Consider the following 23,972-nt stretch of genomic DNA (forward strand, 5'->3'; position numbering starts at 1 on the left):
AGTCTATATTCTCAGCTGTATCTGTCTTACAAGATGCAACTCAATCAGGAACTCAATGTTCACACGAATACCATAGTTGATATCAATCCTGATACAACTCGGTCTGTATTCTCAGGTATCTATCTTACAAGACACCACTCAATTAGGAACTCAAGGTTTACAGGAATAGCATAGTCAGTATCAATCCGGATATGACTCAGTCTGTATTCTCAGCTGTATCTGTCTTACAAGTTACAACTCAATTTAATTCCCAATCTAAATCTTTCTTTTTAGAAAGTGATTCAGGATGCTTCTCATGTGCTAACCAAGAAACAATTACTCTCACACCGTAATCAAAGTGGAGTTTTATTCTAACTGACGTTTATTTTGATTTGTATGTTTCAGGTTAAGTTAATGGACTTAATTACAAGTTTTACATTGTTACATACAAGTGTAGTTAAGGTTATCACAAAACAAGTTTAAGTTAGTTACTAAAATACATATTTAGATTTACAATCAATTTACAATGTGATTTATCTAGGTGTGTTTAGGTTCATAACTATGGAGTTATTTATCATTTATTTTCAACATTTTTCAGCAACTCCGCATCCTTTCCTGTTTTGTTTCCATTCTGCTATCTCATCCGAAAATAGAGAATACATGAATGTTCTTTTATCAAACTTTCCAGAGTCCGAATTTAATGAATTTGAGCCGTGTCTCAAATCCGCCAAAAACCGGTTTCAATTGAGCGACTGCTTAAATCATGAAACATTGGATACAATTTTAAGTGGAACCAAACATATTTAAGCCGTCGCTTAAATTTAAGCCGCGGCTCAAATTCTTAAAATTTGGTCTCAGGTTTCAAAGAATTCTCTGGCTGTTTAGATTCATCATTAGTGCAAGTAACCGGGAACTGGTACACAGGAACTTGTTCTCATTCCTGCTGTAGACCTCATTTGGAAGCTGATGACAGACCTCTCTTATTTTGCTTTAGCATTTCGGTCTGGGAACCAGTTTTAAAAATCTGTTCTGGAACATCATGGGGGGATTCCGGGGGTAATTATTGTATTTTTTCTCTCTTTATAATGATGACTGTAAGCCTCGTTTCTCTTTCTCCGACTCTGAACCTTATTTCTCCCGAGGATTAGACCCATACTTCTCCCGTCTCAGAAGAGTTAGTCCGTATCAGTCAAGCAGAATACATCGACCAGATACTAGGCACTTTCTCAAATAATGTTAGAAATAACTAATAACTTATTTAATAACTCACACATTATTAGTATCATAGATCAATCTTTATCATTCTGACAGGACACTTGCTAAGATTATGTTAGAAATAGCTTATAATAACTTATTTAATAACTTACACATTGTTAGAATTAAAGATCAAACATGATCTCCACATACGTTTTTCGGACAACATTGCGATACTTTCTCAACTAATGTTAGAAATAGCCAATGAGTTATGAAACATCTCACACATTGTTAGAAATATATGTTTAACTTGATGAGTCTGTCCGCCATTGCTCATCAATCAACATTAACCGATACTTTCTCAGATAATGTTAGAAATATCTAATAACTTATTAAGCATGGCAGACATTGTTAGAATTAGATATCAACCTATATCAAACTATTATAAGCTATAACATGATGAGGATTTGTTAACACAGACAAAAAGACTTTCTTTATTTTTCAGTAAAACACCAATAACCATACTATATATATTGCATAGAGGAAAAAACGTATATTGTTATTCGTAATCTTGAACAAAAAGTTACACTTACTTGTCAATTAAAAATCTTCTTTTTCAGGTAAAATGGACGAACCATTGCTCTCATACCAATGAACCCGGATTCGTGAAACCAAGAGAAAACTCACCGACAAAGAAGAGAAGAGAACATAACGAGAAAAAGGTAATTTTATAGTGTTTTTTATTAGCACATGCACACCTACTCCCCCCTCCCCCCCCTCCATATGGGCAGCCCCACACCTTCCATTTACATTTGTTAAATTGCACATCTAAAGTTCTTATTCAAGAAAATAAGCTCTCTTGTATGGTTGAAAATTACCCAACTTTTTACTCAAATCCAATCATAAACAATTTTGAAAACTTAAATATTTAATTTAACTAAAATAAGAAGGGAAAATTTAATCTTTAGTTATAAATTGCAAACATTTTGCGAGGTTTGCACTTTGCAGTTTGCACAAACTGTTCCCGCGGCATCCAACCCAAATTAAATTTTTTTGTAAACATTTCTAAGATTTTACGCGCTTCTTATTTATAAGTTAATATCAAAATAGTTATTTTATATTTTTATTTTAAAAACATTTTTACGACATCTTTAAGGAGCGAGAGCTAGGCTTAATTTTAAATGATCTTTATTTAAAAGTATCATTTCAGATTCACAACGGTACCCTTAAACGCTTTATCTAATCAAGGGTTAATTTGATATCCATGTTCATATAATTTTGAAAACTGAATATTTTCAGTTGTGGTTTCCCTGTAAATTTTAATGCAGAATTAATCAGAATTAAAAGCTATTAAAAAGGCAAAAATGTCTATTCTTACTAAAAGATTATCTATTAACATTGAAAACTAATTAATATCAATTAAGTTCACATTAAACTTATTAGTTTTAACCAGCAAACTATTAAAGTTGCTGGATAACGTCTTATTCAATAATAAATTATTTTTTAAAATGTTTTTAATAATTTTTTCTCTGTAGAGGATGCTGCGCCCCCCCCCTTCCACATACCCCCGGCCCAACAGTTTCTATAAACCTTATTTAGAGAAGATGTTAAATTTAAAAGGAAAAATAATTTTCATTACCTTTAAATAAAAGTGTTGACGAGAAATATAAGATAAAAAAAACAAGAATACTGTTATAAGCTTGGTTATAAGTAAATATATTTGTTTTTTATCTTGAAAAATTGTTAAAAACGGTACAAAATGTATTATGAACGCTGTCTGTTTTCTAAACACTGTATTAAATGTTAAGAACTCTGTTGAAGATTTGTTTTAACCGCTGTGCAAAATGTTTCCGAAACACTATAAGATGTATTCTAAACACTGTTTAAAATGTTTTATGTTTTTAAACACCGAACAAGACGTGTTAAACACTGTAAAAAGTGTGTTTTGAATAATACCAACATGTCCTGAATAACGTACAAAATCTGTTTAATACACTGAACAAACTGTGTTATAAACACTGTACAAAATGTGTTATAAACACTGTACAAAATGTGTTATAAACACTGTACAAAATGTGTTCTGTCCTTCTCTATTTTCTATTTGATAGAAGACAGTAAAAGTTCTTCTATAATAAATTCAAAATTCAATTTATCAGGAAAAAAAATCAATCTCTCGTTTTAAAAAGTTTCAAATATTTGTTTTATTCACATTTATCTCGAGGCCGAATTTAAAGAATTTGAGCCGCGGCTCAAATATGGTTGGTTCCACTTAAAATTTTATTCAAGTTTTGATTTAAGTCGGCTCTTAATTGAAACCGGTTTTTGGGGGATTTGAGACGCGGCTTGAATTCATTAAATTCTGACGTAGGTTAAAGATCCTGAAAGGTTCCGTCAGGCCTTATTACGGATCCAAATTGATCCGAAAAAAAATTGAAAAAACAAGAAAAAAGTTTGCTTTCATGTAATTGAAGGAGCCATAAGCTGCCCCCTAATTTCCAGAGGGATCACTACCCCTCCCCCCATTTTCCTTAACCCGCCTCTGTTTTCAATAATATAAAAAAGCTTGATTAAGTCAGAAAAATGGAAAAAAGAAATTTTTTTCTGTAACTATATAATCTCTAATCTTACCCTCTGATACAGAGAAAATATGTTTTCACAAAATTAACTATGATGGGGTTTTATATATTTTTATGACACTTTTGTGCACTTGTTTTGATACATTGAGATGCTTTTTAGTTATTTTAATTTTACTTTATGGTGCAGTAGTCAATTTAATGTTATTGCGAGATGAATGTCCACAGAGTACGGAATACATAGAGAAAAAATAAGAGCGATCCCTCGGTGTGAATATTTTCAGTCAGAAAAGTAGGTTAAAGTGTACATTTCTTGTAAATACACAGCAGAATATGTTCCCTGGAAAATCCACAACAAGTTGTTCTTTTCTTTCAGTTGTAAAATTAACTTGCACTTTAATAAAATCATTATTTGATTTAAGATTCAAAAGTCAAAATCATTTTTATTTAAATTGTTTTTCTAAAAGGAATTTCTGGGGCCCCAAAGGTTCCATTCCATCAATTTGTAAAGAACGCAGTACGCAGTACGGTTATAGAACAAAAAAATTGTGGTATTTTGTACTTAAAAGCACTCAATTCATTATCTGTTCGGTGGAGGTGTGACGAGGAGTATGAAATAGAAGAGAGATGAAACTGAAGCGTCCCGCCCACCATATGATTATAAATGCTTTGCAGATTGTATTTGTATAAGAAATTTTTGTCTGATGTGCAATTACCGCGTATGCAATAACCTATTCTGAATATTTCATATACAAATGGAGTACCGTCTGCAAAGCATGTATAATCAATAATCATATGGTAGGGCGGGCCGTTTCAGTTGTATCTCCCTTCTATGTCATACTCCGTGGGGTATGATTATTGATTATAATTGATAATATAATAATATAATTGCTTTTATGAAATTGATTTATGAATTTTCAGAAAAAGTATATCCCAACACACTGTTACAGTGCAAGTGTGGAAGTTGAACAAACAAAAATATAAAATAATGACAAATTTTGAAATACATAAACCGACACATTTGGAAAAAATTTGTCCGTAATATTAAACTTACAGAAATAAATTAGAATTTACAAACACTTTTCGCAGTTTAGAAATATTAGGATTTAATGTTGTTGTTTGATATCCCTAACCTCCTGTTCATTATATCAAACAAATGTCGAAACATATTCGCTAGTTAATTATTCCAAACCAAATGTTAGGTTTTCTTCTAACAGTAAATTCTTTACTATAGGATGAGTGAGTTTACAGATGATATAGAGATGGGACTGAACAGTGACAATAGTTTGGATGAATACTTCCTTGATAATGATACCTTTGGCTTGAATAATAGTTCCAACAGCACAGGTGGTTCTAATCCTGAACTAGAGATGGTCATACATTCCTTTACTCATGATACTCAGGTAAACATGTAGATATTTCCGCTTCTTCAACGAATACAAAATTTTGCGCATTTTCCGGAATTTTGCTAAATTTTACATTTACTTCTTGATTTTTTGCAAACATATCCAGATTAACTGTTTAAATTAAATTTAGTTAACACTTTTTTCTTCAAAAAGAAAATATTTACAAAGAAGTTTTAGTCAGACACACATTATTAATCTTGGCACACTCCTTGTGTGAATGGCAAAAAAGTTATCCGAGGCTGGTGATGCGAAGAAGAAAATAAAAAGGATAAAAATAGAAACAGGGTATTTAAAAATATAAAGAAAATTTAGTAACCATTTGAAATATTCAAGATTTACCTAATTTTTCTTGAAAGTAAATTGTTGAAAAACTCCTTGAAATATTGTCCGTCTTTTCTAAGCTTATTGGGAGATCCTGTATAGGATAATTGGCAATCAGTGGAAGGATGGAAGGACCTTATTACATTTTTGATCTATTCATGAAGGTTATCTGACCGGGTCCAAACTACGCAGAGACCTTTCATCCTGAGGCTGAAACTTTTTTGCGCTAATTCCCATTCACTGAACTTGATATCCACGACATAAACTTTTAAATTGAAGGAATTGAGTTTAATTTGAGTAATTCAAACTGCGCTATAATTTGAAAAATATGGTTTCTTTCAAATTTCATTGTTAACCCTTGACATCTGAACAGAACTGAGTTCTTGACACTTGATAAGTGAATTGATTAAATGATTAAATGATTGATTGATTGATTTAGGTTCTGAAAGGCGTGACTCACTTTGCAGTTATTTCTGCATACACGGTTCTTTGCCTCTTCTCAGGTTAGAAAAAACAAAATTAAGAAAACAATTAGAAAAAAATAATAAAAAAATAAAACTATGATAAAGTGGGGACTGGGGTTTCCTGGCAAATTCCAGGGTTGCCTTCAAATGATAAGACTTCACAAAGGACTGTTCGAGATGTATTCAGTCCTATACTATACTTTAGTGGTTCAGTGCAACTGCATAACTTTTTTGGCAAATCATTATTATTTATACCAATAAAGAATTTAGCATTATTATCATTATTATTGTTATTGGGGTTTTAAGAGTTTTTGGTTGTTGCTAAAGTCTTATTCTTTGTGAGTAACCCTGTTTGTAATCAGCTTTATTATATCCGAAATTCCTCACTGTAAAATATTGATATTGATAATTTTAGTGATTGGAAATTCTTTGGTGATGTTTGCTTTCATGGGCAGAAAACAGCTCAGAACAGCCAGGTAGTTAATTCAGTAACAGTACTAGGAAACAGCTGCAGTAACAGCCAGGAAGATACTTCAGTAACCGCGCTAGAAAACAGCTGACTAACAGCCAGTAGGGCTGGGCACGTTCCAACTTTTTCTAGCCGTTTTGTTAACGGTTAGTTCCAACCGTTAAAAAATAAAAATTTTAGTTTTCCGTTGATCTTAAAGGTAAGAACAAAACGTTTGTTCCGTTAACGGCATTTTCCGTTTTATAAAAAATTTGTCAAACGCCGTAAGTGCTCAAATTCCCTGTCTTCTCTACATTCTCTACATTTTTCTTTTAACAGTCATTGCTTAAAAGCTGAAATTATTTTCATTATTTTATTTCACTGGTAAAGAGTTAAGAAAAAATTAACATACTAACAAGCAAACGTTACCACACTGTGATAATGTACAATGCAATATGAGTTTGACAGTATGAAGTAAAACCTCAGAGTATATATATTCTGAGAGTAAAACCAAGTGACAAACAGAAAGGAATACATTTTCATTTATCCAAAAAAGCAAAACTTTCTGAATCTACATCTAAATCTGAACCAGGAACTTTTCCATTTGGATGGCAAGAAACAAACAAAAAAGGGTCTAAACAGAAAAAACAATGCCAGGCTTATCAAGATCCATGTTAATAAAAAACTAGATTTTACTTGTTGACAATAATTTAAAAAAAAAAAAAAACATATTTTCATAGAAAATCTGTGTTCCGTAGAAAAATTCTGCTTCCCTTATTTCCATAGACACACTATATAAGGATGCAGTAGAACCAGGGAGTAATGAATAGAATAACTGACGCGGCTCGCCCTACCATGATTATACATGCTTTGCCGACGGGTACTCCATTTGTATAAGAAATATTTGTCTGGTGTACAATTACCGCGTTTACAATAACCTATATTTTGAATATTTCTTATACAAATGGAGTACCCGTCTGCAAAGCACGCATAATCATATGGTAGGGCGAACCGGGTCAGTTATATCTCCCTTCTATGCCTTACTCCCTGAGTAGAACCATAGAAAATATTACACATCAACTCTGTGACAGTACACAATACAACCATGTGACAGTGTCTGTGTGCAGAGTAAGTTTTATTTATATTTAGATCTTTAACATATCATTAGAGGTCATTAATATTCAATTTGATTTTATTTTAGGAATTTCGATCACTAATTAGGCGTGCACCCAAAAAATTGGAAGATTTGAGCCAAAAATGAAGGCAGGCCCCCCCCCATGTGCCAACTCCACCATCCCCTTTACGATAGATTAACACAATAGAAATAATTGAAATAATAATATTTAGTTGTAAAATTTAAAAAATTCAAAATTAGTGGGAAATTTTTGAAATTTTAAGCAGAAAAAAATGAAATAACAAAATTCACCGTTTTTTAAAAATTAGTTTTTTTTCAAAGACGACTAATCCGTTTCGTTAACAATTTAAAAATTAACGGTTTTTGCCGTTCTTTAATGGACTCTTCCGTTAATTTTCGAAAACCTACATTCCGTTAATAGAACTTTGCCCAACCCTAACAGCCAGGTAGATACTTCAGTAACTTATAACTTATTAAAATATCTAGGAAACAGCTATGAACAATTGATTATTACAATCAATTAAGGTATATAATTATTCAAAGGAATTATAAAAGTGATTTCAAAAGATCCTCAATTGTAGAAGGGTATGTAATTGATTCAGTATTTAAACATATGCCTTTTAAAGGATCATGGAGATATCCTTATTTTTACAGATAAAACTTAGTGATAGTGTATACACTCAAGTTTTTACTCAGTCAATTTTTAACTAAATAAAAGAAAAAACAATTGTTAAAAGGTATTATTGTAAATTAAGCATGCCACTCTATAATGGAGGCCACTTAAAGTTACGTCTACAGACCCTTTAAGAACAATATTTTTTTTAAGGAACATCTTCATCTTCAACTTGGCATTCTCAGACTTGCTGTTCTCTCTGACCATCCCGTTTACAGCACTGGATGGACTATCCAATCATTGGCCACTAGGGGACTCAATTCTGGCTTGCAAGTATGTTACTGTTACAAAGCACTGAAAATGAAAACTTCGGGTCGGTATTAATTTTTTATTGTTATTCTTATTTCAGGTTTGTAAAGACTATGCCTTGCATTGCAGTGTTTATGTCCTCTCTAACCATTGTGGCAATTGCCCTAGACCGATATAGAGTTATTGTTTCTTCATCCGGCAAACAGGTGATTTTATACATATCCCTGATACAGCTGGCGAACAAACAGGTGATTTTATACAAAACTCTGATACAGCTGGGGAACAAACAGGTGATTGTATACATAACTCTGATACAGCTGGGGAACAAACAGGTGATTTTATACATAACTCTGATACAGCTGGGGAACAACCAGGTGATTTTATACAAAACTCTGATACAGCTGGGGAACAAACAGGTGATTTTATACATAACTCTGATACAGCTGGGGAACAAACAGGTGATTGTATACATAACTCTGATACAGCTGGGGAACAAACGATCCCCCTCTCTCTATTTTTCTGCCTAACCTCTCTCATTTTTGAGACTGAAGTCTTGGAACTTCTTTATTTTTACCCATTAAACAGAACTGGATGGAACAACTAGTTGTCTAAACTTGGTGTTAACGTACACTGACCAAAAATTTAAGTTTAAGTCAAGATTTTTGCCACCAGATTTCGCCCAATTTGTGTTAACACTCAGTTATGGCACGTATAAATCCACTTTGAAACTTAACTATAACTACACTTCTGGATGGCAAACGTGGGTTAAAACTCGTCTTTAAAAATCTCTGTTTGCTGGGTCAAAGGATTTTAGTAAAAACTAATTTTAGAAATTAATACAACAGGGTACATAACTTAAATGTTTCACTGGATATGATGATTAAGGAACAATGTGTAAATGTGTGTATGGTAGATTAAATATTTAAAATTTGTGTATATCCGGGACTCCGGGAGCTTAATTGATACATACATTATTCTCTGAAAATGAAATTGTTCAACATAAACATAAAAGAAAAGATAAACAATATAATATTAAAACATAAATGTATTTTATAAAAAGAATGACTAAGGTTAGGCAGCCATTTGTATAAAACATCCTTACTTATATTATACTTTCGGCATTTTCTGAACAAATTTAAATCTTCTCGTTTTCTCATTCTTTTATCTGAACATTCCCTTTCATTAGATCGGAGAACTTGGAGCCTGGCTTCTTCTCCCCTTCATCTTCATCCTCTCCTTCATTCTCTCTACCCCGGTACTGATGGCCTCTACCCTCGACTCCCTAGAGAACCTTCTGGTAACTTTTATTATTTTTGTAGTATACATACTTGCGCCTCTAGTGGTAAATCGTACATTAAATTTCAATGGAGTTGAAACCATGTGTACTGTACTCAGCCACTAATGTACTCTATAATTTTTAACTCTATCAAGAACTAAATGGGGTAACAAAGTAACGCTTATACATTGCATAACTCCCCAAAGAGTAATGACAAATTTTTATTTAAAAATGCACCAATTTCAATTAAAAAATCATCGAATGAGTTTACTTTTTTGTAAATAATAATTTAAAATGGCAACTTAAGGAGCAAATTGATAATAGAAAAGGGTGCGCCCTGGCCCCTGAAAGCCTTGTATAAAGTAGATATTATAGATGAGGACAGTTCACATACAATATGTCCATCATTTGAATTTAAAGCATCCAAAGCACCTAAAATGACATTCCTTTATAAAAAGCTGGTTTTTTGGTATGAAACAATTTTCATTTTTTACAAAGGAATGTCATTTACTCTCAGACAAATTAGAATCTGCAATGGAAATTTAAACCCACGAGGGATTCAATAATAGAGAGTAAACGATACATTCATATTGCTAACAATATCAATTTTTTGTATGCTTTCAATGATAGGAATAGGAATATTAAGAAATGAATGATAAGAATGCTTATATGAGTGTGAACTGTGCAGTTTTTTTTATAAATTCAGTTCTAAACATTTTTCGTCTTTGCACACTCAACAGTTTCTTTCATGATTTTCTTCTCATTTCATCTTCTTTTGTTTAATTTCTGTAGTACTTTCCAATTACAATTTAAAATATTAAAATGAAACTGTTTTCTGTCACCTAAAAAGAGAATCACCATCAAACAGAACTGGATGGAACAATCGTGTTGTTCAAAACTAACAAATGAGCGAGCTTTAATTTAAACCTATAAAGTTCTGTAAAATAAGGAATTCGGGTTTAAATCAAAAATCCCAGACTCATTTATTACATCATAAGTTGTTTACATGAATACTCAAGTGCCGCAACATTTTCCAGAGAATCACATTTGAGATACTGCTGGGGTGAATCCGCATTTGAACTACTGCTGTGTGAACTATTGATCATTTGAACTATTGATCGTTTGAACTTCTGATAATGACGTAATTTCCTGTAGTACAAACAACACATTATTTACTCATGTAAACTAATAAATATGCAGTTTAAACAATCATAACAAACTAGTTTAAATGATCAAAAAATATTTTACCATTGAACAGGAAAATAATTCAAATAACCAAAAAATAGTTTAAAGAAAATAGTTCAAATGAAGCATTTTAATAGCTCAAATGAGCAAAAAATAGTTCAAATGAGCAAAACAAATTTCAACAATTTCCAACACAATAAAATATTTAGGGTTAGGTTAGGCTAAGCCACTTTCTGGGCTGAGCGTGAAGCTAGGACAGGCTAGGGGGCCGAGCGCAGCGGCTAGGACAGGCTGACTAACTTTATCCATGTGTTAAATATGAGATGCTCGAGTGTTGTGTCAACTATTTTTTGGCACATTTTAGCTATTTTTTGCTCATATGAACTATATTTTTGCTCATTTGAACTATTTTTTGGCTCTTTTTAACTATTTTTTTCTCATGAAATATTAGTTGGCTCATTTGAACTATTTTTTTGCTCATTTGAGCTACTTTTTGGTTCATTTGAACTATTTTTTGGTTCATTTGAACTATTTTTTGGTTCACATTTTGAACTATTTTTACAATAGTTCAAATGAACAATAGTTTAAAAAGTCAATAGTTCAAACGGCAGTAGTTCAAACTAAATAGCATCGCTGCGGAGACTTCCGCCCTGGGTTTAGATACTTAACTCAATAAAAGTTAAATATTTAAAGTAAAGTTTTAAGTTACGGTTTAATTTAATTCATGCACCAGTGACATTTTAGCTTAAACTTTACATTTAGCTTGAAATTCGCGTTCTTTAGTTTACGAGGTAAACTCCACTTTAACTAAGTTTCTGTTTATTGGGTAGCAAAATTCTTTCATAAAAAAACACAAATCGTATTTGTGAAAACAATTTTTTTTAAAGGGACTGTTGTTGTAATTTTCAGTGATCCTTCATTTGAAGAGTGACATTTCCATGTCACAACGGTACCCTGTTAAACTAAAATCTGGCAAATAGTGTGGAAGATACCTTCCACAACCAGCGCACCACTTCATAGAGAAACTACAATATCAAATAAACACTTTTCAAAGAGAAAAAAATAAATGGCTCATGCATTCTTGGTCAGAAAACCTTTTAAAGGTTTCCGTTGTGTATGGAGCAGGCTGCTCTATACATGGTTAGGTTGAGTATCGAACATGCTGCTCTATACATGGTTCCGTTGTGTATCGAACATGCTGCTAAATACATGGTTCCTTTGCGTATCGAACATGCTGCTCTATACATGGTTCCGTCACGTATCGAATATGCTGCTCTATACATGGTTCCGTTGTGTATTGAACATGCTGCTCTATACATGGTTCCGTTACGTATCGAATATGCTGCTCTATACATGGTTCCGTTGTGTATCGAATAGGATGCTCTATACATGGTTCCGTTGTGTATCGAATATGCTGCTCTATACATGGTTCCGTTGTGTATCGAATAGGATGCTCTATACATGGTTTCGTTGTGTATCGAACATGCTGCTCTATACATGGTTCCGTTGTGTATCGAATATGCTGCTCTATACATGGTTCCGTCGTGTATCAAATATGCTGCTCTTTACATGGTTCCGTTGTGTATCGAACATGCTGCTAAATACATGGTTCCTTTGCGTATCGAACATGCTGCTCTATACATGGTTCCGTTACGTATCGAATATGCTGCTCTATACATGGTTCCGTTGTGTATTGATTATACTGCTCTATACATGGTTCCGTTACGTATCGAATATGCTGCTCTATAAATGGTTCCGTTGTGTATCGAATATGCTGCTCTATACATGGTTCCGTTGTGTATCAAATATGCTGCTCTATACATGGTTCCGTTGTGTATCGAATATGCTGCTCTATACATGGGTAAGTCCCTCGAACCGTGTACTTTTCCAAAAATACACTGTTTTTGCTTTTAGAATTAAAGATTGTTTTTTTTAGGAAAAGATCTTTGGACTTCAAGATCACTACCGAGCTCAAATACAGGGTGTTCTAATCTGTTATGAGGTAGAAATAAATATGATTTCCTTTTTATTTGAAAAAAAAGGTTTTAGCTTGATCCTTGTCCCTTGGTAATTTCCTATTAGTATTACATCCATCTGGGAAATTGCTTATTTTTCATTTCAAAAACTGTCCTACATCTTCAGAGCGTCCCATATCATATTGGATTATGCTCCCAGGTTTAACGTTAAAATACGCTAGTGTTTTCTGTATGCAAATTCTTATATTAGGCAATTACAATTTTTTAAAATGATTAAATTTTTTTAAAATTTTCTAATTAGTCCCGAAAATAGCAATTTATAGCCATAAATGATCTGAAATGATGTGGGAACCCCTGTACTTGCGGGGGAAAACATTAATTGGTATAAAGAAGAGGGGTATTTTACACCATGCAAAAGTTTAATATAATCCTAGTGCATGGTAAAGAAAATCGATGTTAGGTACTTTTCCAAAGGATTTTTCCCAAGTGGCAATTTCATAAATGTGCAATTTACCAAGCGGCAACTTCCCATCTATGTCCCAGCCGCAGCGCTAGGCCCCCAATCTGTTCTAGCCACGGCGCTCGGTCCCCTAGCCGCAGCGCTCGGTCCCCTAGTCGCAGCGCTCGGCCCCCAGTGCAAAGTTGCCGCTTGGGAAATTGTCACTTGGAAAGTTGCCCTTGGGAAAATGCCTTTGGGAAAGTACCTAACACTGGATGGATAGAAACAGAAGATAGATGGATAGAAACAGTAGATAGTTGGATAGAAACAGTAGATAGCTGGATAGAAACAGTATATAGATGGTGAGAAACCGTAGATAGATGGTTAGAAACAGTAAATGGATAAATAGAAACAGTAAATGGATGGATAGAAACAGTAGAGAAATGGACATAAACAGCAGATAGATGGATAGAAACAAAAGATAGATGAATAGAAACAGGAGATAGATGGATAGAAACAGAAGATAGATTGATATAAACAGAAGATAGTTTATTAAGTTAGTCTACCTTTGCGTGCCGCCATGCATCCTATAATTATAAACTTATATAACACAAACACACATGCACACATGTAACCATCAGTTGTATAAATGTACGATGTGTATTTTTAATGGAAACTAAATTGTTTCATAACTTATTAATCATGAATCGAGTCTTTGCTAAGAGGTCAAACTTGTAATCCCTATATTTTCGCAACCTAATTGTCTAACCATTTGATATTTCAAATTTGGATTATTTGATCTGAAAGATTTATAGTTTTTAATATCTAAGGTATACAACCTTAGGTTGCAAATATTTTTTTTGAGGTACTAGCTAAAGTACCCGGTGTTGCCCGTGGAATAATTTGAATTTTGAAAAAAAAATTAAATGTTGCAAACAAAATTTCGAAGAACTTTATTATATAGATTAAAAAATGGGAGAATGAAACAAACGTGTAATAGCCATTTTTTCTGTAAATTGCATTGACCCCGACGAGTTCTTTTTTGAAGTTCCTGTTTTGAAGGGTCAACAGTTCGCTTTTAAACTTTGGGTAATGTAAATCAATTAATTCTCATCTTCTTGACTTTTACGAACTTGACTTGACTTGACTTGACTTGACTTGACTTGACTTGACTTGACTTGACTTGACTTGACTTGACTTGACTTGACTTGACTTGACTTGACTTGACTTGACAAAATTAAATAAGATCTAAAACTCTACGTTAAAACAAATTAAATGAGCCGCTAAAAAGTAAAACCATATTTACATTCCCAAGAGACAAAGAACAGAAATGCGCAAACTGTAATTTATTCAACTTCACGTTTCTTGTCGGATTAATCCTTTAAAAATAAACCTTAAAGGGACTGTCGACGTAATTTATATCATCGTTATTTTGAACAGTTAAACATTTTAAGTGTTAAAAGCGTTACATTAACAACATTACCCTTTAATCCTTTATCTGAGAAACAATGAGAAAGATATCGTCTGTTTTATTTCTTGAAAATTTTAAAATTATAATTTCTTTTAAATTAATTCCTTTCATCTTATTTTCTATTGTAGGATTGGACCTTTGGAGTTAAGAGACAGGCATCTAAGCATGATAGAATATGGTAATTTTTTAGCAACTAAAAAATTGGTGTCTTTTTAGTTATTTTTGTTTAATTTAAAAAATCTGACATTTTGTTCTTAATTCAAAGCAAATGTTTTTAATTTTAAAATATTTGAATTCTAATTAACAAATTTTAAACAAACTGTTATATTTTCAAGAATTAATTAATTACAATTTTTACAATATTCAATTTGCAATATTTACAGTAATTAATTTACAATTCTTAAACTATTCAATTTTACAATTATTAAACTATTCAATTTACAATTTTTAAAATATCCAATTTACAATTCTTACAATATTCAATTTGCAATTTTTACAAAAATTAATTTACAATTATTAAACTATTCAATTTACAATTATTAAACTATTCAATTTACAATTTTTAAAATATCCAATTTACAATTCTCACAATATTCAATTTGCAATTTTTACAAAAATTAATTTACAATTATTAAAATATTAAATTTGCAATTGCTACAATATTCAATCTATAATTATTACAATATTCATTTTACAATTCTTAGAATATTAAATTTACTCTCAATACAGTATTCAATTTACAATTTTTATAATATTTAATTTGCAATTATTTTTAATTTTTAATTTACAGTTATTACAATATTCAATTTACAAGCATTAGTTATTACATTATTCAAAGCCATTAGTAAATAATAAAAAAATAACATATCTATTATCTACGTATACACTAGATTCCTAAAATGTCAATCTTTGTAAAAGCTATTCTTTAATCAAGAAAATGTTTTTCTATCATCTGAAGGCCTCTATAAAGGTTGTGTTAAAAAATTACTTTTAAAGAATTATTTCTACTTGATGTTTGTTATTGTAAATTAAATTTGCCAGACATCTGAAGAAATTCAATGCCTTGAAGAACAAAGGTTTCTTGCAAATGGATTCTTGCAAAATGTTTAACATCTCCTTTTTTTTTCAAACATATAAAAGCCTTTTTCAAATAAAAAATAATACAATTACACTCTTCATTGAAAATCAAATTGAGGAGGAATTACGAGGTTGCAAATTCCCATTAGTACAACCTAATGCACTGTAAGAATGTTTAGATTTGTCCGTGTGAAATACAATGTTACAAAGGATGAGACTTTACAGACGACTGTACGGAATTCACACCGCCTGTTTCTTCATATTAATGATTCCCTTCAACTGTAAACTTGTTTCTGTCTTTGCCCGATCATTAAAAATGCCATAAAAAGACTATGTTGCAGGCAAAAGAATTAATTCAACCTTCAAAACGTAATATTTAAAGAGTTTTATGTCGTCTTTATAGTTTCATCCTTTGTGTACAACCCTGTAACTCCTGGTATAAACAGTTGTTTTCTTTTATCGTATTTTAGCCAATTTTCTTAAAATTGTGCAGTGAACGTTCCCAATTCAAAAAAAGTGCACATTTTTTTAAACGAATGCTTTTTTGAATTGTAAAAAAATCTAATTTTAGGTTCACAGTGTACTCCAGTGGAATCCAGTTCTTGATTCCTCTGATCATCATCTCCGCCATCTACTGGAGAATATACCTCTTCCTCAAGGTATTATAATTATTGTTGTTATTTATATAACTTTTATTATTATTTTTATTATTATTATTATTATTATTATTATTATTATTTTGTTACATTATTATATTATTATATCATTATTATAATTATATTATTATTATCTTTATAAATTTTAGTCTTCTCAAAAGTTCTTCAATATTAAATTAAAATCAAATATTAAATTTTATATTATTTGACGTGCTGCATATTTAAATATTAAAGTAATATTTTAGAACATTAATTTTTGTATGTACCCGACCTTGCTAGGACATGGAGAGGTTTACCCTCATATTTTTTAGAACAACCGATATCAGGTCCAGGCTATAAATGAAAAGCAGAGAAAAACCAACAAAATTCTTCTCGCCATTTCAATCACATTCTGTGTCAGGTAAACTGCTTAACCTGGTACGCTCTAACTATATAATAAAGCGCTTTATATGTTCTTTATAGCTGACAAAACAGCCGGCTGGACCAAATTGACTGAATTTTTTCTAAGGGAACCCCTGGGTAACCTGGGCATAACATAGCTAGGGTTAAAAATTACGGAATTTTTTGAAATTATTATTTTAGACCAAGCGCGGGTAAACGGCGGGAGTAAGACTGTGTAAACTGGACAATGCCCAGCATTTCAGCTAGTAATTGTAATAAATAAAAAATTTCGAAGACTATTGCGGATTTGCCATTGAAAAGATGCCGTTTTTTTTAAGTGACAAGTCCAATTCACAATAGTACCCTGTTTACCTTTATCTGAGTAACCACGAGGAAGATATCTTCGTTTTTTAAAACTATTTTTGTTCATGTTTTTTCAACAGGGTTTCAAATGTCACTTTTATTGAGAAACCACAATTACAAAAAAAAATTTTGCTATAAGGGAACCGTTGTGAATAAGACATGTCACTTGCTTGCTTAATAAGAATCCTTGATGTAAAGTGAACTTGTTATAAAAGCCCACGCGCATTGGACTATTTGAAGTCATAACCTGAGTCTAAAAGTCGTCTTCCTATTTCAGAGTTTTCTGGTTATCACTGTACTTTTAACAGACGTAAACCTAAAATATTATTTCATTTGAACTTTATGATTTCTTCAGCTGGTTACCGTTCAGCGTGTTCTGTCTTCTCAGTGAAATCTTCAACTTGTTTTCCGATCCAGGTAAAACATAGTTTAACGTTAAATTAATGTAAATTACATATTGATTGATTGAGAGAAGAACAATAAAAAATTTATTTTCTTATTTGTAACCGGATAAATTTGGTTTTTTCTTACTTGTGCGTAAAATCAAAACAAAGATCTACTAGGTCACAAAGTACTAAATTTGGCCTTCTTCTTCTAGTTCACTGTGTTTTACTTTTCAAAACGCCATAAAAAAATGATAATTCTGAAAATATGAATCTGCTCTATGACAATAAAAAGTTCTTACGTTTGTTTTAAGCATAATATGTATATTGTATACCCTGAAGTTAAAACTTTTGTTAAAACACATTTTAACGCAAAAAACTAAATTTATAGTTTTAAAAAAATGCATTTGCTCAGTGACAAAAAATCTAGATTTTTTAGTCAACAATTAAAAGTTAAAATCGAAGATTGGCGCAAAGCGTTCTGAAATCTTGTACGCTTTACCTCATTAATTTTAATAAAAACGTACTCTGTGTTCATGGGAATTTTCTTTATTCATATTTCACTTTTTTATGAGAAAAATACTTTTTTTAATGTTCGTCTTGTTGTTTTATTAAAGGAACTGTAAGCGTAAGACCCTCCATACAAAGCTGGCAATATCCGATCCACGACAGTACCCCCTGAGACCTTTATCTGATCATTTATGTGGAAGATATTTTCGGTTTTCTAGGTTTAAAATTGCTAAATTGTTTTGCATTGAGGGTCCCTTTAAATTTAGCTGACAGTCCCTTTATTTTGTAGAGAATATGATGCTTGTATTCTGTTTGTGTCATCTCCTTGGACTCACCAGCTCCTGTTCTAATAGTATCCTGTACGCTTTCCTTAATGATAATTTCCAGAAGGTAAGTTTCAAATACATTTTTAACGAGGGGTGTATGTTTCCTTGAAAGATCATTCCCTCTATCCTCTTTTTTAAAATAATTTTTTTCCCAAGAAGATTTTAGGGTTTTCATTAAAATAGGGAAACAAAATGATTTTTAGGGGAATAAAGATAACAGTTTAGGTAAAGTACATACAATATAGATAACATTTTAGGTAAATTACATATAATATAGATAACATTTTAGGTAAAGTACATATAATATAGATAACATTTTAGGTAAAGTACATATAATATAGATAACATTTTAGGTAAAATACATATAATGTAGATAACATTTTAGGTACATATAATATAGATAACATTTTAGGTAAAGTACATATAATATAGATAACATTTTAGGTAAAATACATATAATGTAGATAACATTTTAGGTAAAGTACATATAATATAGATAAAATTTTAGGTAAAGTACATATAATATAGACAAAAGTTTAGGTAAAATACATATAATATAGATAACAGTTTAGGTAAAGTACAAAGAATATAGATAACAGTTTAGGTAAAGTATATATAATATAGATAACAGTTGAAGTAAAGTACATATAATATAGATAACAGTTTAGCTAAAGTACATAGAATATAGATAACAGTTTAGGTAAAGTACATATAATATAGATAACAGTTTAGGTAAAGTACATATAATATTGATAACAGTTTAGGTAAAGTACATATAATATAGATGACAGTTTAGGTAAAGTACATATATCATAGAAAACAGTTTAGGTAAAGTTCATATAATATAGATAACATTTTAGGTAAAACAGTGTAAACATGCAAGGGACATTGCTTTTCCTTTGATTATATGTCTTTATTTCTAATTTCCTTAATATGTTTATGATCCTAGTACAACAGGGATTTACAAAAGAAAATATTTATAATTTATATATTTGTTAATCATAAAAGAGTCTCTATTTCTCAAATACTCATTTAAGCTTTTGCTCTCTTCAAACATTATTTTTTTGCTTTTCATCAAAGAATTTTTATACTTTCTATACTTTAAAAACAAACAACATAAAATATCTTTAGACATTTTACGAAACATTTTTTTAGAAAAGATAATTTTTATAAAAATAATTTTTAGGAAATTTTCCAAATATTTTCCTGTTTCAAACAATCACCGAGGTTTACCAGACGCACACAGACTCCCAGAGAGAGGGTAACTTTAATTTTTAATATAAAATGGACTGTAGACTATAATTTAAACCCACTGTATCAGAGTGTTATGTCCGATTACCCATGGTGCCATCACATTATTTGTCTGAAACAAATAGCCAAGCCAAGAAACATGGTTCACGCAATGCAAAGAAAAACTGAATCATCCAACGACTATTAGTATTTCTGTGGTTAAAACTTAACTCTTGATGACGTACACAAATATAGAGAGGGTCACTTAAACATAATCTACAGTCCCCTTAATTATAATAAAAAAAATTCAATAAAAAGTAATCAATGGATAAATATTTTAGAATCTAAACCAATCAATGATGGTGTCAATGTCCCACTGCTCTTCTTCTTTAATCAAGAAATATCGGAGCAGCAACAAAACTGACTCTGCCCCCAGCAGCCAGCTCAACGGATCCTCGGGTGAAATCATTAACGGGAGTCGAGATCATCTTCTTGGTAACAAAGAAGCGGTTTCCTTCATCCCTATGATCTTCAACAACAACCCTGACACCTGCAAGGGTTCTAACAACTGCCAGAGCTCCAAGACCCTCTATGGATCCACTAGAGTTCAAGGTGCTAATAGCTCCAACCAGGAGATAGCCGACACCTATGTTTAGACGATCAGAGATCTAACCATATGCATAGACTAGATATATACACTACACAGACTGCTAATCAGCTTTCACGGGCTGGGTTTAGTAGGTCTATAGTGGTACCGGTACAAAAGGTTTTTGACCGCCATCTAACCGTCATTAACCTAACCTAACACTTTTAACATCAAATCATAAAACTTATGAATTAAGACTATTTTATATTTTGTATCCAAAGAATCCTTAAATATCCCTGAATACAGACGTTTGCTTATTGGTTGTGTACTCCATTTGTACACGATCGAGTTCGTTGTAGAAAATATCGCATATTCAAACCTTATATATATCTCTGTACTCTCTTATCTCTGGATATAACATTGCATAAAATATCAATAATCACAATTCATGTAATTTATAACCAGATAGAAAAATTTTAAAAATAGATATGTTTTGTAGATTCTGAATGGGCTAACCTTGATTACATAGGAGACAGATTAGTTTTGCTTTCCTAAGGAATCAACATTTAAAAAATTGTATTTTCAGCTTTCTAATAATAGAAGGAATCTAAAAATGTTCTTTTAAGATAATCTTTGATTTTCGACAGCTATCAATAAGTTTCTTTTTTGGACAATTTGAAACTTGTACTGAATCTAAACTCACCAAGGATCAATGAACCTTGAAAAGGATCTTATTACAATAATTACTACGTAACAATTATTGCGAAACTGATTAATTGGTAATAAGAATCCCCTGTTTTGTTTGTTTGTTGGAAGAACGGTGTTTCAACCAATGAGTGGTCTAGACGTGTTTCCAATCGGGACCAATCAGAAGCCAGGATTTTTAAACTTCTGCTAGTCCATTATAAAGTTTTTAACCTAGCCAGTCTGATTGTATCTCAATCAAAAATGTTCTTTTCCTAACTGTAAAATCATGTAAGAGTTAATTTTTGAATGGAAGACAAATAAATTCATATTTTTTCATAAAACCGAATGTCTTAAGCGATGGCCCGGAGCTTTTAAATTGCTACTTAACATTAAATCATATCTTCCATTTAAATTTTTTTTTTCTTCAATTTTTTACAAACTTAATTTTTTTCTTCAAACAATAGACCAATTCAATTTTAGAAATAAAATCAAGCAAAATCCTTAAACTGGGACCAAAGTTGTGAAAATCTGAGCCCACTGTGATTCCTATCTTTGGCTCTTGGATTTCGAGGTGCTTGCTGTTTTTCCTTTCATTGAGTAAAAAAAAAAACAAAAAAACAGAAATTTACATTTTTTAACACAATCATTTCTTATATTTTTTATTTGAGTATAAAAAATTGTGTAGTTTAAAATGGAATGACATGAGTAAATATTGATATAAGAAATTGTAATACCCTCTCTGAAGTCATATAAAATTTATGGACTGTCAACTTATTTTATTGTAGTTCTGTATTGTGTATGTTTAATTGTACAATAGGTATTATTTTACCAATGTGAAACTGAAAACAATTTATTCCAACCGAAACAAAATTAAAATAGATTTTTTGGATCGTTCCCAATTTTTGAGAGAAGTCATGTGATGTAGAAATACAAAATAATAAATTCTATTTTCAAATTTACTAAAAATAATATTTATTCTTTAAAAAAAATATTTTTTAATGAGAGCCCAAAATGTATTTTTCTAAACATGATCTTCAATTTTGAAACTGAGAAAACTAGTGATAAATTGTTTAAGATGTCTAAATTAAAGTGTGGTTTATATGTATCGTATTATTGTTGTCTTTCAAATAGTGATTTTAACATTTCAAAAAAACTAAACAATTGCCTCAAATTGAAATTTTCTAATACTCATATCTTTGAAATCTGATGTTTACAGAACTTGGATATTTTAACTTAGTTGTGCCAAATATAATAGTCAAAGTTTGAAACATTAAGGTTGCAAAGATATATGTGACTAAAAGATTAGAGTTTGAGGCAAATGTTCAGAATTATTAAAACTCGGAATTTCATATAACCAACATCGTGAAGTATAAGTGTTATTAAAATTCTTTGAAATTAAAATCTGAGCTGAAAACTTTTGAAGCGAATATCCTTAATCCCGATCTGTTAATTAATCTGGAGATCAATAACAAGAGGAGAACAAGCTATATTTAATCTGGAGGTAAAGAAAGAGAGAGGATTGATTTCGATATCCACCATTCTAAAGTTTACTGTTCTGTTTTACTTTCTTAATAAAGTAACCCCCTATTTATTGTGATACTGTTATTTGTTAATAAATGTTTTTAAGTATATGATATTATTGAACACAAAAATATTAGAGAGACCATGGGGGGACTATTTTGAATAATATTTTTTAGTATATTTTATTTAAAACACTTTGGTGGTACGTCCGAGAGGAAAGGGGGCGGGGGACATACGTATTTGTTTACTATATTTTATTTTACACACAAAACGGTTATATATATAGAGACTATTTGTTAAATGTTTTTTAGTTTATTTTTAGTTTAAACACACAATTAGATAGGGGGGGGGGGGGCAAAATGTTATGATAGATAAATTTTAAAGGATAATTGGCATTAGTTTATTTTTGAAGATTTAGGCTCTCTTTTCAAATTTATAATTTAAAAAGCATTTCTTATCATTTTAGTCTTTTATTCTCTGTTTTAGTATAAGGCAAAATTTATTATTTTATAGTATCTATAAGTTGTGTAACCTATCGTTTACAAGGTTGTAACAAGTACTTGGTTTGCAGGGTATCACTTGCAGGTATATTTGAACATTGCATTATTCAATACTAATATTGTCTAGCTTATGAACCCGGCACTGCCCAGGTTACTCATAATTAACTCTGCCGTTTACCCGCACTTGGTCGATTTTACCGGGAAACTGCATTTTCGCTTTAAAAGTCGAACTACTCAACTTAATTCTCGAACCCAGTCTTTAAGTTCATTCCCGGGGTTTTTGAGTTATAATCTGACAAACAAACAGAGATCCCAACTTTTTATATATAGATACAGGTTTTGAGATGAAATATAAGAAAGGAGATATTTCTTTTTGATTATCATATTACTTTCAGATGCCCAGACAGAGGTACTGTATTGAAAGGGTGCAATGTCATTTGTAGAAGTCATGAAGTCAAAAATGTCATATGAGACTCTTATAATTGACCCGTATATTTGGTTTAAAATGTAATTTTTTTTTGGATTTGTTTCATAGTTGCATAAAATGTAATCTTTTGTATTTTCATATTCCCTGGGGTTATGTGAGGTCCAACACAAAATTTGGGCCCAATCGGTTCAGCCGTTTTGACGTTTTATGGACACAAGCAGACACAAAAACAGACAGACAAGCACAAAGTATATAAATAGATGTCTTCGTTCTCTTACAAGCTCTTGAGAAGATATTTTGTATTTCCAGAATAACAATAACTGTCTTAAAATATAACTGTTGGAATAATGATGTACGTCATAAAACTGTTCACAAGTCTAGGGCTGGGCACATTCCGAATTTTTTTAAATCGTTCCGTCCCGTTCTAAAACGAGGACTTTCAGTTAGATCTTTCCCTTATCATTCCTTTTTTCAATCGTTTCGTTCTCGTTCCATTCTGTCCTATTCCGTTCCGTTCTGAGTAGAAGAACAGTCAT

General features: G+C 31.3%; 1 protein-coding gene and 1 long non-coding RNA gene across 2 annotated transcripts; one reads left to right on the forward strand and one right to left on the reverse strand.

Annotated features, from left to right (window-relative positions):
• Window positions 1–1,797: 1,797 nt before the first annotated feature.
• LOC111713557 (neuropeptide F receptor) lies at window positions 1,798–22,613 on the forward strand. The gene is made up of 15 exons (XM_023488439.1): window positions 1,798–1,895; window positions 4,981–5,149; window positions 5,913–5,976; window positions 6,353–6,413; window positions 8,347–8,466; window positions 8,543–8,648; window positions 9,629–9,739; window positions 12,840–12,905; window positions 14,918–14,967; window positions 16,438–16,525; window positions 16,834–16,922; window positions 17,622–17,683; window positions 18,449–18,549; window positions 19,672–19,746; window positions 20,057–22,613. The coding sequence occupies exons 2-15, from the start codon at window positions 4,982–4,984 to the stop codon at window positions 20,369–20,371; spliced, it is 1,476 nt and encodes a 491-aa protein (XP_023344207.1). The 5' UTR covers window positions 1,798–1,895; window position 4,981; the 3' UTR covers window positions 20,372–22,613.
• Window positions 9,470–10,681, reverse strand: LOC111713558 (uncharacterized). The gene is made up of 2 exons (XR_002767739.1): window positions 10,561–10,681; window positions 9,470–9,724 (listed from the first exon to the last, which is right to left on the reverse strand). It is a non-coding gene; the product is annotated as an uncharacterized LOC111713558 (long non-coding RNA).
• Window positions 22,614–23,972: the final 1,359 nt, after the last annotated feature.

This window comes from Eurytemora carolleeae, unplaced genomic scaffold, assembly GCF_000591075.1.
Source record: "Eurytemora carolleeae unplaced genomic scaffold, Eaff_2.0 scaffold1012, whole genome shotgun sequence".
NCBI lineage: Eukaryota > Metazoa > Arthropoda > Copepoda > Calanoida > Temoridae > Eurytemora > Eurytemora carolleeae.

Excerpts from the sequence above, each read along its gene's own strand:
- LOC111713557 (XM_023488439.1), top strand. The coding sequence starts at position 4,982 with ATGAGTGAGTTTACAGATGATATAGAGATGGGACTGAACAGTGACAAT. Across the intron at positions 8,467-8,542 it reads GACTCAATTCTGGCTTGCAA|GTTTGTAAAGACTATGCCTT; the intron begins GTATGTTACTGT and ends TTCTTATTTCAG. Across the intron at positions 12,906-14,917 it reads GTGTTCTAATCTGTTATGAG|GATTGGACCTTTGGAGTTAA; the intron begins GTAGAAATAAAT and ends TTTCTATTGTAG.